Genomic DNA, 15,648 nt, shown 5'->3' on the forward strand with positions numbered 1-15,648 from the left:
CCCTCAGTCAACACAGTGATAAATCATAAAACAGTAAGGCAGGCCTTCATTGAGCATCTAGGGCTGTAGGCCGTACAGTTTACAGTAATCCTGTGACTTAATGTACTCGTCTTGTGTGGCATCAGGCAGCCTGGAATTCTCACCCAAATAAGAGTATTGGATCAAATAACATATCCATCAGAAAGTGTCTGTCAGTGTCTAAATATTTAAAGTAGTCCACCTTGTCTCTTGTATTTCAACCTGCCAGCAGAAGGAAGTGGAATCGAGGGCCATCTGTGGTTTCTGTGCAGGCCGACTATTTTATGGATCAAGTGGAGGGCTTTTTAAAAGATATTCAAATGTATCGACAAAATGACAGTAAAAGACGAGCTTTAAATGTATTTATAAGTGTTACAATTCAGTCACATTTAACCCTCTCTAGAACCTTTTGTTTTGCCTACTAAATATTATAATCTTTTATTTTCATGAGAGACCTACCAAAACTATGTAGATCAGACAAGCCTGCATACAAAGGCAAGTGATACACATATAAGAGTGTAAGCAGTATGATTTATGTTTTTTATTTTTACCATGAACTAGTCTTTCTTGTGTTATAAATACACATCGAAGGCCAAAGTGAATGATTAAAAGAATTATTTAATACAACATAGAAACTAATGTGATGTTTGATGATGCTCCGTTTATTTGTTGTAATTGTCTACATGTAATAGAATAAAGCATAGAGAGGCTAAATCCCACCGTAAGGTGTAGACGTGTCACTGAAATGGTTAAAAATGTACATTTTGTGCTGTTTCTCCTTCTTGTTTTCTCTGTACAAAACATTGTATTGCTAGGTATGTTAAAATTCAGTTTGCTAAAGTGGATTTTTTTTTTAAAGCAACTTCAGTATGCCTTATGATTTTATTTTGTTTTTACTAGTGTGAATAAATTCCTGTTTTGTGTTTCTACTGAAATAAAGATTCCTGTTTTGCTGAGGTGTGACTATGAGAATAGATGCTGAGCAACAATCTGTATAAAGATGTGTCTGTCTGTATGTGTGTGTCATTATCACTGTGCAATAAATACTTAAACCTGTTTAATGTTGCATTTATTAATATGTTGTGCACTGGTAGGTTATTTATCAGTACAGACACACACTTGATTTTCCCAGTGAGGCTGTATGTTTGGTATTTTGATGATTTTTACAAAAGGAATAAATCACATTTCTGAGATTAATGTTTCATGGTAATTTTGTTTAGTCCGGGTCAATATAGCAAACATACTGCATCAGAACATTTTTTGTCTTTATGTTTCTTACTGATAGAAGCCCTTTGATTGTTCAGATAATTTTATTTAGCCCTCTGTGGCACACAAATAAAATTGCAACGTCCATTTTAAAATGCCAAGTAGCACCTTTTACCAGCTGAATGGAGACAAACCCTACATATCCCAACATCCAGACTCTGATCTAAATCACTGATATTGGAAAACACTAAAAGTTCAAGACATGACTTGCTCCTACTGACCCTCTGCCTCACTCCTTTGAACTAATTTCAACAATTATTCTATAAGTATTTGACCTGTACTGTTTTTTCCTTTATCCTAAAGATGTTTAGTGAAAGAAAACTTTAACAATTAAAAACAAAAATAGTATATCAAATTCTGCTTTTCGAATCTTCTACATTTTTAGTTGTTGCTGTTGTGCTACAAACGGTGACGATTCTACTTTATTATTGAGGTCATAGTGCCTGGTGTTGTTATTGTACGAGGCTGTAATACCGGGGAGCAAAACATTACCTAGAAATGCACTACTGTGGGGACCAGAATTACAATTTTACCTTGTAGAACTCAATTACTTTTTATTGTGACGTATCAGACAGCTACATGTCAATAAAACTAACTTTTAAGACACATTTTAATACAACTGAATCATCAATACCTAATAATCTACAGACTTAGCTAGACTTAAACAAGTAATATTTGTAAGTGCTGTTGTAATTTCTTTGCCACATTTCACAAAATCCTTCAAAGAACAACAACAATTTAAAAAAAAATACATATTTTCATAAACAGTGTAGAAAAATTCCTACATTGATGAAATCAGTGATTGGCTTTTAGAAGGTTAAATATGATTAAAATAATGGTAAGCTATAAACAGATCATTTGTAATCTATGGAGATCTTTTATAATATTGAATTATTAATGATTGAATTAATGCCCATGTTCATCTGTGCATCATCTCATGCTATCATACCCCAGAATAAGTCCTGGTCAGTGATCACACTGTTTTGATGAAACATTAACTTTTTTTTAAAACATAATTTTTGTTCATATTCACAGTTGTGGGAAAAAAAGGGGGTTGGTTTCTCCTTCTGCCTAATTCGTTCCATCTGTGTGTAAAATATTAAAATTATTATAAAAAGAATGAACAAACAGTCCCAGCAGCATCACGTTGTCTCATCAGTCGATACACAAGTGAAGCCGTGACTGCACACTTCACAACCAAACACGGAACAAAAGATTCTTCAGCTCCCATGTTTTGACTAATGTCAGTAATTGTCTTTGCTGATAACGTGTTCGCTTTAGGTTTGCTGTTGCCTCTCAGGGCTCCCTTTGATTCGCTGTCAGCCCATTAGATGACACTTTCTTCTGATTGCCTCTCCATGAAGCCTGCTCACTGACTGGAAGTTAGCGTGGCGCTCGACAACTTCAGCAGCTTCACTTATGTGTTGCTTTGATGTGCCGTATGCTCAGTGTGAGGCGGGCGAGTCAACATGTTTTTTCAATGTAGCACTTTTGACAGCACTTAGTCAACATCGTCTCCAAAGGGGCTGGCCTCGGTTCATCTGCTCATCGACATGTGATGGTGACGCTGTCGCTGGTTCATCAAGTTCTCATCTGTGTCAAGATAATATTTCCTCATACAAAGATTTAAATGTAGCTGATAGTAAATAATTGCTTATTATTAGTTTAATTACTTTGTTTTATTAGTGATTGATTTCAAGTTTAAGGCCCAGTGAGGCTGTGCTGCTCATTATACAACAGAACACACAACTGTTGGATGGATAAACACATATTTGTTGAAGCTGGTGTCCAAAAATATCACAGTTGACACCTATTTTACACCAGATCTATCATTTTAAATCATAGTTTTTAGGTACTGTTTTACGACATGTTAACAGGGGTCAAATTTAGCCCACATTAGCTCCTTGAGGTGCTGCAAGGTGACTTGACGGTTTTTAGCACCATCGCCTCGCAGCAAGAAGATCGCTGGGATCTTTGGATGCCTGGGATCTTTCTGCATGGAGTTTGCATGTCCTGTGCAACGTGGGTTCTCTCTGGGTTCTCCAGTTTCCTCCCACACAGTCCAAAAACATGTTGAGGTTAATTGGTGATTCTAAATTGTCTGTAGGTATGAATGTGAGTGTGCTTGGTTGTCTGTCTCTAAGTGTAGCCCTGTGATTAGACTGGTGACCTGTCCAGGGTGTCCCCTGCCTTCACCTTAAGTCAGCTGGGATAGACTCCAGCCCCACATGACCCTTGTGAGGACTGAGCGGTGTATAGATGAAGGATGGATGGCTCCTTGAGACTGTTCAGCCATGGACATTCAGTTTCCATCCACTGAAATGTACATAAATAAAGGACATTTGAAAGTATAGATTCATACACAGACTTTTTTTCCCCCATTTTGTACTGTGTATCTGCCTTCCTAAAACATCTTGTCATGCACTGATATATTATGGTGTCTATGGTGGGACGGACCTCATGTTTGTCATGATACAGAAATAAAAACTGACTGACAAACTATGATTTCCAAAGCATGACTACAGAGCAAATTAGTACTTCTTTGTATGTGCATATTTCCGATAGGACACAGCTTTGGTTGTATGAGTGTGTGTGTGTGTTTGTGTAAGAGGTCGAGAGAGTTTGCATACATCCAGTCTGCAGCTAACACACCCGTGCTGTATGTGTCTCCATTGTGTTAGGTGACTAAAAGCAGAACAGTGAAGGCCACCTAAAGTCACACAGGCAGGCCTTGGCCTGATCAGCAGGTTTGGCGCGGCCGCCCGGGGATGTGCTGGGGAAGGGGAGTGTTATTAAGTCACCGAACAACAAGCAAAACACACACACACAGCACAGCTCACGGTCTCCTGAGCGGTGACTCATGTCGGCATGTTGGGTGTTGTTGGAGGTTTCCTGACCCCTCGGAGCGGGCAGCAGCGGGGAGGATGAAGGAGGCGATCGGGTTGAAGAGAGCGTAAGAAAGATCGTGAGCAGTCATGGTTATCAGACATGTTACCAGGAGAACATTCATCTGTGGATGGGAGAGAGAAACAGGACAACCAGACAAAAGGCAAGTACTGAGGATCTGACCTAGAATAAGCTGTGAAGGAGCTGGTTCTTTTAACACACACTAACACACGTTGATTAATGAACAAAGAGCTAATGATTTGTGACACTTTAAATTGAAAGATTTAAATGTTTCTGTAAGAAATGCCATACTGGGACCTCTGAGACATAATCAAAGCATCACTGGAAACTCGAAGTTTCTACTTAAGCAATAGCAATTTCTTCAGTTCCTCCTCCTTTTAAACTTCTTTTATCAAACGAAGGCTAAAATGCATTTTTAAGGCAGCCTCCCAGTTGACTTTGATATAGCCAGGGAGGAGTCTCCATCCTATCTGTCCAACATCACAATATACCAGCAAAAAAACGAGACCTGACTGTTTACGTCTTCAATTGATCCTTTTCTTTCTTTTTTTGACACTGCCGTCATCTTGCAAAATTTATGGAGCTTCTGGACTAACATGACTTTCTTTTGATGTGCTTCAAGGTAGTGCGCCTTTAAAATCAGCCCAGGAAATCCTTTGTACGTCTGACCCTGTGAACAGAGGAAATACCATCCCTGCTGACCTCATCAGCAGTAAGTGGAAACAATACAGTGAACAAAATCAGATGTGCTTAGTCTTGATGAGGGGTTGTCTGAAAAAAAATAAAAACAAAATTGAGTTCTTGACAAGCAACACAACATTAAGTAGGACTCAAATGTTGCCGTCTTACTAAACACCATACTTTGTGTAACCAAACAAAGTGCAGTGTTTTTAGCTCGAAAACTGTATCAATCTGCATTTCAAATCTCCTCTTCTGTAATAATCATGCATGACAGTCCTTCCATTTCTGTATCTATCAGCCCAGCCTCTGCCTGCTGCAGCTCCACCAGCAGCCGAGGCCTCTCAGGAGGCAGCAGTGTTTAAGAAGCCTCGGGGTCACCCCCACAAGCCCGCCTGCCCGCGATGTGGCCTCGCAGTTCCAGACCACCGGATCTCTCCTCTCTCCCCGAGCCTGAGCCGACTGCAGGCCTCCAAACTGTCGGTGCACAGCGGCAGCAGCAGGAGGAGCGGCAGCAGTTCGACACGATCACACCGGACGGCTGCTACGCCTGCTGGTAGGTGCAACAATAATGCTCTCCTTCAGGCTGGACAGTATGATACAACATGGATGTGACTAACTCTCATATTAATTTTGATAACAATAATTAGTAAACCCATTTCCATGCGTTATTACTTGTAGATGGAGCTTTGGGCTGATTGACAGCTTAAATGTTGGTTTAGTGTCACCACTTGTTGTTGCCCCTTGATGCTTTCAGTGTAATTCAATAACAGGTCACATCCTTACCTATATTCTTGAGATTTCTTGAGGTGAAACCAGATTGAAATCCGACATTTCAACAGATTGTTCCACAGACATGCAGCCAGGTAGAGGCCAACACAGTCTGTGGAAACATAATTGATGTTTTGGCAATATTGTCCTAACTCAAAGGGACTAACCAATAAAGCAATGGAGCTGAATTGAGCTGAATTGAGCTGAATTTAACTGAAACATTAAAGCTGAACAATCCTTCCAATGAAAATTCAATTCTTTTCGTTATTGATTTTAATTTTTAATGTCTGTGTATTAAAATCACATATTTATAAGATCCCTTCCTGCTTTAAAATGACTTAGATGTAACTCTACACCACCGCTACTTTACATAGATCTATAAAGATTTGGCCTCTATCTCTGCTCACCCGTCCATGTTTCCTACAGCTTGAGCACACCAGCTCACCTCAAACACTGTAAAACTATTCTACGCTACACAACAGCAAGTTGTAAGTAGTCAGACGCACATATTCGAACTGGAAACTGATTAAATAATGATGCAGAAAGCCCCACCCTGCAGGTTGACGGGATTTGTTTCTTAAGTTTGTCACATATGAAACCCTGGAGTTTATATTTTTGAGACATGAATGTGAAAATGTTCCAAGATGGTTTTGGCTGCTTATTTCACTAATAATGTGTTTTCTAGCATTAAAAAAAAAGACTACATGGACATGAACAAGGTTAAAGAAAAAAAACTTGATTTCACATGAGAGAGAGTCTTTAACATTTTCATGTGGTGTTTTTTTATTTGCTAGAAGACACATCATGAGTGAAATAAACAGCATGGCTCAGAATTTGTACCTTTAAACTGCTCTATACCAATAGCAGTTTTAAAAAAAAAAAAAGGAAAGAAATCCATCCATCCATTATCTATACACCGCTTAATCCTCACTAGAATCATGGGGGGCGGGAGTCTATCTCAGCTGACTTAGGGTGAAGGCAGGGGACACCTTGGACAGGTCACCAGTCTATCACAGGGCTACACTTAGAGACAGACAACCAAGCACACTCACATTCACACCTACGGACAATTTAGAATCACCAATTAACCTCAACATGTTTTTGGACTTGTGGGAGGACGCCAGTGTAAAAATAACATACAGGATGCTGAGGTCACAAATAGAGCTGCACTACCCCAAGCTTTTAGAGTAGGAAGCATCCGGCACGTCTCCCTTACAGCGGATAAATATTTTCCTAACGTCTGTGGTTGTTTTGTCTATCCTCAGTTTATTTACATGAATTTTTCCATTTTTATTTCATGGAATCATTTATTAAAAACTGGGCTGTGAGTGAATTTCGGTCATTAATATTCAAAATATCAGTAATTTGATTAATTTAGCTTATCTTTAATGCTTATTGGAAAAATGTGCATCATAAACTGTTTGAAACGTGTGTATTCAAACGTGTTACCACCAAAAGACGATCAAACTTTCCGCACAAATTTAGCCCTTAAAAGTTTCCCATAAAGACTTTCAAACTGCTGCACTTGTTCTGGTTGTATCAAAGCGTGTGATGGGCCACTTCTTGTTTATCATTGTGTTCATGTTGTTATCTCTATGAAGTTATACATTAAATCAATACAGTAGCCACACATAATGCTCCTTTTTTCATCTGCACGCAGGCATTAGCATAAGTTATATGTGGGGGGTGTATAATTTGGGCGGCTAAGCAGGAAAATGCTGAACCCCACTCCCCAGGGAATTCTGCCATCTCCGTTTCATTTACTTCCTTGAGTAAACAGGATAAAACAGCTCGATTTGCATGAGCTCACTCGCTACCTGGTCCTCACGAGGATGAAAACGGCAGCTTCGTAACGACACAACGGTTGGGATCGCGGGAGAAGCACTGCAGCACTCCGGTGGGGTTAATGTATGCAATTTCATCTGCACCTAATTTGGGTAGCAGAGCAATTATCATGTGACAGCTTCCTCCTAGTTGTTGTTCATCACCAGCAGCCTCTTTGGCCTTTTTGATTTTCCCCCGAGGGCTGAACAAAGCTCTGTGATTAAGTAAACACAATCACACTTGATCACTGCAGCAGAATAGTTTCTCTTTTAAGTTCTACTTGGCGCCGCAAACAAACATGCCAGAGATTAATTTGGGGTTAATAGAGCCGTCGATCCCCGTGTTTGATGGCGTAACAGCCTCTTAGAACGCACAGCCTCGTTTGGTGACCTCAGATGTGATGTTTGTTGCTGCATCACTTTTTTCCTTTTATTTCCTCGCCAGACTCGTGCTTTCACCTGCTGCTGGCGTGTCTGTCGTGTCAGGGCTCCGTGCTGCTCCTGGGTCTGCTGGAGGCCTGCTCCTGCTGCCTCTACGCCCTCTGCTCGTCCTGCTGCGACGCCTGCGCTCGCTGCTGTTCAGCCGTCCAGGAGGCGCCGGTGGAGGAGCTCAACTGCCACGCGCACTGCCACTCGGTTTTGTTCGAGTCCTGCTGCGAGCCGACCGAGTGTCTCGAGTTTTGTCTGGAGTGCTGCGAGATCTGCCATCGCAGCTAGGACATACACAAGACTCTTGATGAACACACATATAGAATTACTTCAATGATGTTGCTTGTGGGCTGCAAGGTGGATCGGTGGTTAGCATTGTTGCCTCGCAGCAAGAAGGTCGCCAGTTCGCGTCTTGGTGAGGACACCTGGGATCTTTCTGTATGGAGTTTGCATGTTCTCCCTGTGCAGCGTGGGTTCTCTCCGGGTTCTCTGGCTTCCTCCCACAAAGTGCAAAAACATGTTGAGGTTAATTGGTGATTCTAAATTGTCCCAAGATGTCCCCTGCCTTCGCCCTAAGTCAGCTGGGATAGGCTCCAGCCCCCCGTGACCCTAGTGAGGATGAAGCGGTGTATAGATAATGGATGGATGGATGGATGTTGCTTGTGACCAAGAGTCGTCTTTTTGACCTTGTGGTCCTCAACAGTGTGACCAGAACTACTGACTGACGGGAGATTTGATGCTGATGCTTCACACTCATCTTAAGTGAATGGAATTATTCCTTATATGCCACATAAAGTATGTCAAGAATAGTTTAACTGGATGTGGCTAGTCTGTCTCTGTCCAATATTAAAGGGAACTTCCTCATTTGTACGCAGATGTTGGCGAACACTGCTGCATATGTAATAAAGGTTGTATAAAGTCCTTTGTGGCTCCAGAGCTATGCAAATTCCTGTCAACTGATAGAAATGAATGAAGCTTGGAGCTAAACTCTGACCAAACTTCTGGCAGGTGGGCCATGTAGGCTCCAGGATAAAGATGTGTTAACAAAGGCTGCGTTTCAGATACTTTTTCTTTTCATTTTCAGTCCATACTACATCTGCCCTCACATTGTTTGTTCAATCATGACACGTTTGAAACTCTGACCAAACTTGTGGCAGATTGAGTTGCACTGCAGTTCATGTAAGTTTCTTGACATGTGATGTAACTGCACTTAGGATTGTGACTGAGAACGGCCAGAAAAGCATGCTGCATACTTCAAAATCTGACTGCATGTAGGAGGTCATCTAAGTATTTTAACCATTCTACTTTTGACATACTGTGCATTGGGACATATTAAAGCCTTCTCCGGAATAGTATAGTAGTATATGGATATTGGAACTAAGCCATAGACTGTTTATGAAAGATGAAAGTCACCACATTGACGTCATCTACTGGTTTGTGGAGTAATGTTTCAGAGTTTAATGGCACCGTCTTGCTCTTCTAAATCAGTTTTAATAAGTGAGAGGAGGGATCTGATTCACAACTGGAGGAAACAACATGTACAACTTGTCAGTCACAGAGTAAAACATAGTCAGCTTTATTCTTTATTCTACTCTAAATGGAACCACAATTTACAAAATGAACATCAGGCTGTATTCTAAAAGTCTTGAAACTATAGCGATTTAAACCCTAAACTCACTTGGAAAGACTATAGCAAGGTAACAAATCAAATAAGAAGTAGTGTCATTTCCTCATAAACTTCCATTCAATCTGAACTCTTTCTGCAACTAGTGGAGGCGCCCCCTGCTGGATGGTAGCGGTATTACACGTTCAAAGCACTTTGGTGTTGGCTTCAGAAGTTATGTTGATCTTTTATATACAGTCTATGTGTTCGAAATAAAATTAAAAAAAAGAAAAAACACACTAATTCTGATACAGATTTGGCTCTTTTTTAATGTTTTAATTGTCCACATGTACAATGCCAAATCAGGTGCAATAATCTTTAAAAGACATAGTTCAGTATTTAAAAATTAAATTAACATTAAAAAAAATAAATAAATAAAAAATCCAACTTACTTTAACCGAGTACAAAAACTGAAGAGAGCTTTGGGTTTTGCTCCTACTGAGCACACACTGTCCAGTTTGTAATGCAAACCAACATTTCAAAGGCAATTCTGTACTGAAACACACAATTCATCCATTTAGTGAATATGCACCGTCCCTGCTGATTGCCTCACAACCTCACAGGGAGTTCCACAGGATGGCAATCTACAGTATGTTTGACATGTCTGCTGAGGTATAATTTAACCTAATAAAACACAGTGCATTCAGTGGTGAGCTTTAGAGGTGTATTTTTATACTTTGGTCAGAGTGAGGCTAGCTGTTTCCCCCGAGGCAGAGCCAGACAGTTCTCACAGAATTAGCCAGGGTGGGACAGTTGTTCCGACTGGGATGGCACAGAAACAGATTTTGTCATTTTGTTTATTTTTTTTATGATTTTCCATGTGGCAAATCACTGTAAAGCAAACTAATTTTTTTGGTCACTCATTAATATTATAAACCTCTTATCCAGGCATGACTGCCATGGAGAAGTCAACCCGGAAGAGTTTTAATGCAACTCCAAGTTGATTTAAAAGAACAACAAACAAGTTGTTTTAGGTTACTGGTTGTGTGAGGTGGCCATCCTGGATTCCTTGCTTCCAGTTTTGGTTTCACATCCAGGTCCCTGCAACAAAGTAAAGACATGTATCTCCCAGAACTACTACTTTAGCTATAAATGCAACAACTACGCTGACAACAGAAAAGAATAGATGCATTATTTATCTCCTCTGTGATTTCTTGGAAAATAGATTCAAAAAGGTTTTGAAATATTAAAACAAATTTGTCAAGGTCATTTGTTCTCTTTATTAAATCCCTTTGAATAGCCACCATGCATAAAATGGAAACCTGTATGGGACACATTAATAATCTAGTGTTGTTGTTCTTGAGAATATTGATATTATGTTTTTTGATAAACAAGCAAAGACAGCAGAGAGCCTCGCTGTGGAGCGACGGTGCATTCAAGATTCAGGCTTTATTCCACTGAAATGCCTTTTGTCTGTACATGAAGTTGCATTTAATGATGGCGACCCAGCAGGACCCTGAATGAGAGGGGTCTCCCTCTTTACTCTCTTTATATGGGTTCTAATGTTATAAGATTGCAGGTTTGACTTCTCCCTTAACAGCTCTTTGCAGCTGAGGAACAGGGCGACGCCAAACTTGTCAGCTCTTCCTTGAATCCTTTTTCATATTTGTCATATGAAGCACTTAGAACATAAAAGGATGCTTATTCTCTCCAGATCTTCCAAGATCTGAGCAGGCTCCTTTAAAGTCGTAGCGCGAGATGACAGCAGAGAGGCAGAGTAAACAGCCAAAAATAAAACAAAGTGGCGATAAAGACAACGCTGTCAATCTGTCCGGGCGAGCCAAGAGCCTCATTTAAATCATGTTAGAGCAAGAAAATGGAATTTAAGCATCTCTTTTGCCCACAACTCATTTCTGGATTCTGCTGCTGACAAGAAGCAGCGGTGACGTCTAATTTAAGTGCGTGGCGAGTACACACCATCGAATAAACACTGTGGTTTGTTCCACTTGTCCCCCTCAATTTGTTGTAGCCTTTACCCACAGCTGATGTCTCCTGCCAGCAGCCACAAACAGCTGATCTTGTCACATTCCTACAAACGATGCAGCCACACGCAAATAAACAGATTGAGGGAGCTGGAATCACAAATACAATAAATCAAATGATCAAATAATGACACTCAGAAGAGGCTGCTTCTCATGTTATGGTGGTAAAAACAAAAACAGTAGAACTCTCGCTTTGTTGGACAGCAAGACATCATGTTACGCTTATTGGGCACTTTGGGTGTTTTTCTAACATGTTATTGACAACATAATTTGTCAATAAACTTGAATAATGCATAACAATAATGATCAATAATCAATGCCTTTTTAAAAACTTTTTGTTTTTTTTTAAAATAGAAAAATAATAATATGATAGAATATAAACAAGTAGAGGCATTGAAAATGAAAATCTAAATAATCTCATATTGTTATTATTTTTTATTTTATATTTGGAATAAATCACATGTTATGTTTTTTAATTTATTTCTTTTTTTATTTAAAATTCACTTTAACTGTATAATATCTCATCAATGCGCTCATGTACATGGCCGTGTAAATACTACTGAGGCCAGCTTTTCTTTTTCTTTTCTCTTTTTTGTGAATTTGTGGCAACATAGTGGAAGTTTATGTTCTACAGTTAAACACTTAGACATCATGAGCATCAGCTGATTTGGGTTATATTACCATAGTAGTTTAGTTTTTTTTTTTTTAATTATTGTTTTATTTTATTATTGTTATATATCTTTTTTAAACAATTAAAAATATATATATCTTTAAAGATATTTTTATTTTCTTTATATTTTAATTTTTTGTTCTCTCTGCTATTTGATCAGATGAAATAGCAAAGAGAACTAAAAAATGCACATCAAACACGAGCTTGGGTCTTAAGAGGTTAAACACTATTATTAACATATGAGTTGTCATTATTATTTTGATTTAATTTCAGCTACTCTCAACGTAAAATAAAGAGTAATTTAATATTAATTTTGTATTTATGTTATAAAATTAAATAATCATTTAAAAAAGCTAAATGTGTCTGCAATTTGAGAATCCTTCAATGTGATCTACCCGCTGAGAAATCTCCAGAATTACATGAATTATCAATTAAAAATTAAACAAGAAGTTTTCAAGACTATTTATGCTCTTTTTTTTTCTGATGGTGGTTCACTTGTTCTCTTGTTATTGACTTATATTGTTATTTAGTGTCACGCTTTCAACTGGGTGACAGAGTTTGAGAGACGCATTTGCACAGTCGTATCACTGTAGTGAGACTTATAAATAAAACGCTCGGCTCAGTTGACAACCTCATCACGCGTCGGAGGCTCCAGGTTTAAAACCGACACCTTGTTTTTCCTAACAGTTTGTTGGACTGGCAGTCTGAGATAACAAGGCTGGGCATCACAGATGGGAGGATGACCCAGCGAGGAACGGTTTGTTATAAACCCGAGTTGCTTTTCAAAAACAATGCTTTCAACACTTTTTATATATATAAAAAAAAAATTCAGAATCTGTCTATTTGTATTCTCGCCTGCCTCCAAAGCTCCATGACAATGGTTGTAACCTCCTCAATCAAAACAAGGTTTATGTGTAGTGTATGAAGTGGCGTCTATTGAAAAAAAAGGGGAAATAATAACACCTAATAGTCAGTCTGTCAGATGTGCCCATCCGCTGTAAAGGAAACAAAAATAAATGTAACCAGATTTGAATATCTAACATTTGAGGCTGACGCGGAGAGGACGGATCAAAGGGAAGAGAGACACACCAGAGGGGGGCAATCATAAACACATTGTCTCATTTTAATAAGTGAGGGAAATGGTTTCTAAACCGGCGCATACCATCAAGTTTCATGTGTTTGGGAGTGTGAGAGGAGGAGGAGGGGGAGAAGTAGTGAAGTACATCAAAACATAGCTAATGAGGGCTGGGTTAAAAATGGGAGTGCATAAAGTATTGATGGCAAGCTGCATTTTTATTTTGAACGTAACACACCTGGAATCTACAGCAAGTTCTGCACACGTTAACGGCAGAAGAAGTTGTAATTCAAGCACCAGAGAGGTCACTACTATATACATATATATGTATTTATGTACATATACTCACTTGAGTTTAATAAGAAAACACAGAAAATGTGTTTTTGCTCTTCTTCTCCTGAATGTAATTGAGTCAGATATTTAGAATCTATTAGACTGATGTTTAAAAGCAAATGCAAACCCTTCAGTTACAGTAAAATGAGATGTCCCCTCAATGCACCTAATATTTAATAAATGTACTCTTTCTACACCTTCAATAAATAAACAAAAAGAAAGTCTGTAACCGATCTACAAACATTGAAATTGTATAGAAGCTTGTTTGATTATTTTGGGTAAATTGTATTTTATTTGATATCATTTGTCTTAACAAGTCCATTTCCCTCAGTGGATTTAATGTGATTAGATTGTCTGTCTCTTGTTTTGTCTATTTGTATTTTCTTTTTTATGTGGATGATGTTTCAAATAGATTTAAATCACATCACAGGACTTTTACATATGTCAAACCAGCTGCACCAACTAGTGATACGTTATAAATGTAGCTGAGGTGAAATGCAGCTATTTATTAAGGAGTGATTTATGCACCAAATTTAACCAGCTTACATACTAATAGTTATTGATAAGCACCTATACCCAGTAAATGGCAGGTTTCCCTGATAAAGTAAGTAAGTAGTTCAGAATGTGGTCTACGAGTACGACGTGACACCTCATTAAAATGTTTAATGATGTGAACTGCAAAAATGTTAAATTACATTTCACAAAAATAACACAATGTACATCAAGTAACAAAACATGATGTCCCTACCATTTGACAGGATATGATCTCGTAACATTAGTTTGTCTAAATTTGTTACAGTATTTATGAATAATAAAAGAAATGTTTCACTTTCGGTGGCCCTTAAAGCAAACCAACCAAAAGCTGATATGACAGTTGTATGAATGTAGTCACCCTGCTTCTATAGCCGAAGAGTATCCAGCTCGTCTTTTTCAAGTATATCATGCTCGTTTAAAAAAAACTGAATAAATAAAATAACAACAATACTAAAAGTAAGACCAAGACAGATATTGCACCATTTGATGGCACGTACCAAATGTAGTATCTTGGCAAAATTATTAATGATGCATACAAATACTTAGAAATACAAATTTAGCAACACCAATATTCACAAATTAAAATCCAAACCAAGATCCTGTGTATATACACACAAACTATATATGAGAGTAAAACTGTTAGAGAATGAACAGATTCCGAAGGAACAAATACTTTCGAGGTTGTCTCTAACTGTACCCATCAATAATGCAGTATATATATATATATATAAACACTCGTGTATATATATACATAAAACTCATGCCCTTTGCTCCTGAGTGGTTAAGTGCAATGTGCATTATATCTGCTTTCTTTTATAAAAGACTAAATACGTACAAACGTGTATTCTTAGTGTTGGCCTCAAGAGTTGCTGCAATCACTACTTCAAGTTTTTAATGGCTGAAACACAAAGTCTGACCACAAGCAGCTGGGATGAATAGCAGTTTCCTTTATAACATCTCTGTGTGTAGTCAGATCCTATTATTCTTCTTCAGTACCTCCAAGTACTGCTGCGTTGCCCTGCTAACGGGGTCCAGCTCCACTCTGGAGGCAGAACCCACCGGGGACAGACGGGCCGAGGCAACATCCAGCTCTGCTGTGGCTGAGAGAGAGATCACTGTTACCATCTGCAAGCAGCTAGAGCTTCACGTTACACAGTGTTACCACATTTAATAAAAACTGAAAACAAGCAGCATGTGTGCCATGTTTCTGGTGCACTCACCGTTGCCTAATTCCTTTGTTATGTTTCTGTCCAACTCAGTCTGCATCTGGAAAAAAAAAAGAAGAAAGCTGCAGTGAGATTTAAGTTAACATCTACCGGAAAAAATATGGTCTTATAGCTACACTTAAAAAACCAACCAAAAAAAACAAAACACCAAGGACACAGGAATGATATTTTACCAACAAACACAACACGATGGCAAATACTAAATAGTGAGGAAAAACACTGCAAGAAGATCAGGACTATCATGTGAAACACAGCAGGACATGCCAAACATGC

The 15,648-nt window shown here is 38.8% G+C and overlaps 2 protein-coding genes across 3 annotated transcripts in view; one reads left to right on the plus strand and one right to left on the minus strand.

Annotated features, from left to right (window-relative positions):
* Positions 1-4,151: 4,151 nt before the first annotated feature.
* Positions 4,152-8,301, plus strand: LOC103358861 (myoD family inhibitor domain-containing protein-like). 2 transcript variants are annotated; one of them, XM_008284004.1, is made up of 4 exons: positions 4,152-4,337; positions 4,818-4,903; positions 5,171-5,425; positions 7,909-8,301. In XM_008284004.1, the coding sequence occupies exons 1-4, from the start codon at positions 4,273-4,275 to the stop codon at positions 8,178-8,180; spliced, it is 678 nt and encodes a 225-aa protein (XP_008282226.1). In that variant the 5' UTR covers positions 4,152-4,272; the 3' UTR covers positions 8,181-8,301. The 2 variants fall into 2 exon arrangements, with proteins under 2 accessions (XP_008282226.1, XP_008282225.1); XM_008284003.1 differs by having other exon boundaries at positions 4,152-4,333; positions 4,814-4,903.
* Positions 8,302-14,258: 5,957 nt separating this feature from the next.
* Positions 14,259-15,648, minus strand: part of ankrd26 (ankyrin repeat domain containing 26) — a 27,071-nt gene continuing 25,681 nt past the window's right edge. The window contains exons 42-43 of the mRNA XM_008284005.1: positions 15,370-15,415; positions 14,259-15,249 (exon numbers count right to left, since the gene is read on the minus strand). Of these exons, the coding sequence (XP_008282227.1) occupies positions 15,119-15,249; positions 15,370-15,415 (177 nt within the window). The 3' untranslated portion in view covers positions 14,259-15,118. The remainder of the gene's footprint in view (positions 15,250-15,369; positions 15,416-15,648) is intronic.

This window comes from Stegastes partitus, unplaced genomic scaffold, assembly GCF_000690725.1.
Source record: "Stegastes partitus isolate 25-593 unplaced genomic scaffold, Stegastes_partitus-1.0.2 Scaffold337, whole genome shotgun sequence".
NCBI classification, from domain to species: Eukaryota; Metazoa; Chordata; class Actinopteri; family Pomacentridae; genus Stegastes; species Stegastes partitus.

Coding starts and splice junctions, on each gene's coding strand:
- LOC103358861 (XM_008284004.1), top strand. CDS start 4,273: ATGTTACCAGGAGAACATTCATCTGTGGATGGGAGAGAGAAACAGGAC. Junction 4,338..4,817: donor GACAACCAGACAAAAGGCAA/GTACTGAGGATC, acceptor GCTTCAAGGTAG/TGCGCCTTTAAAATCAGCCC. Junction 5,426..7,908: donor GACGGCTGCTACGCCTGCTG/GTAGGTGCAACA, acceptor TTTCCTCGCCAG/ACTCGTGCTTTCACCTGCTG.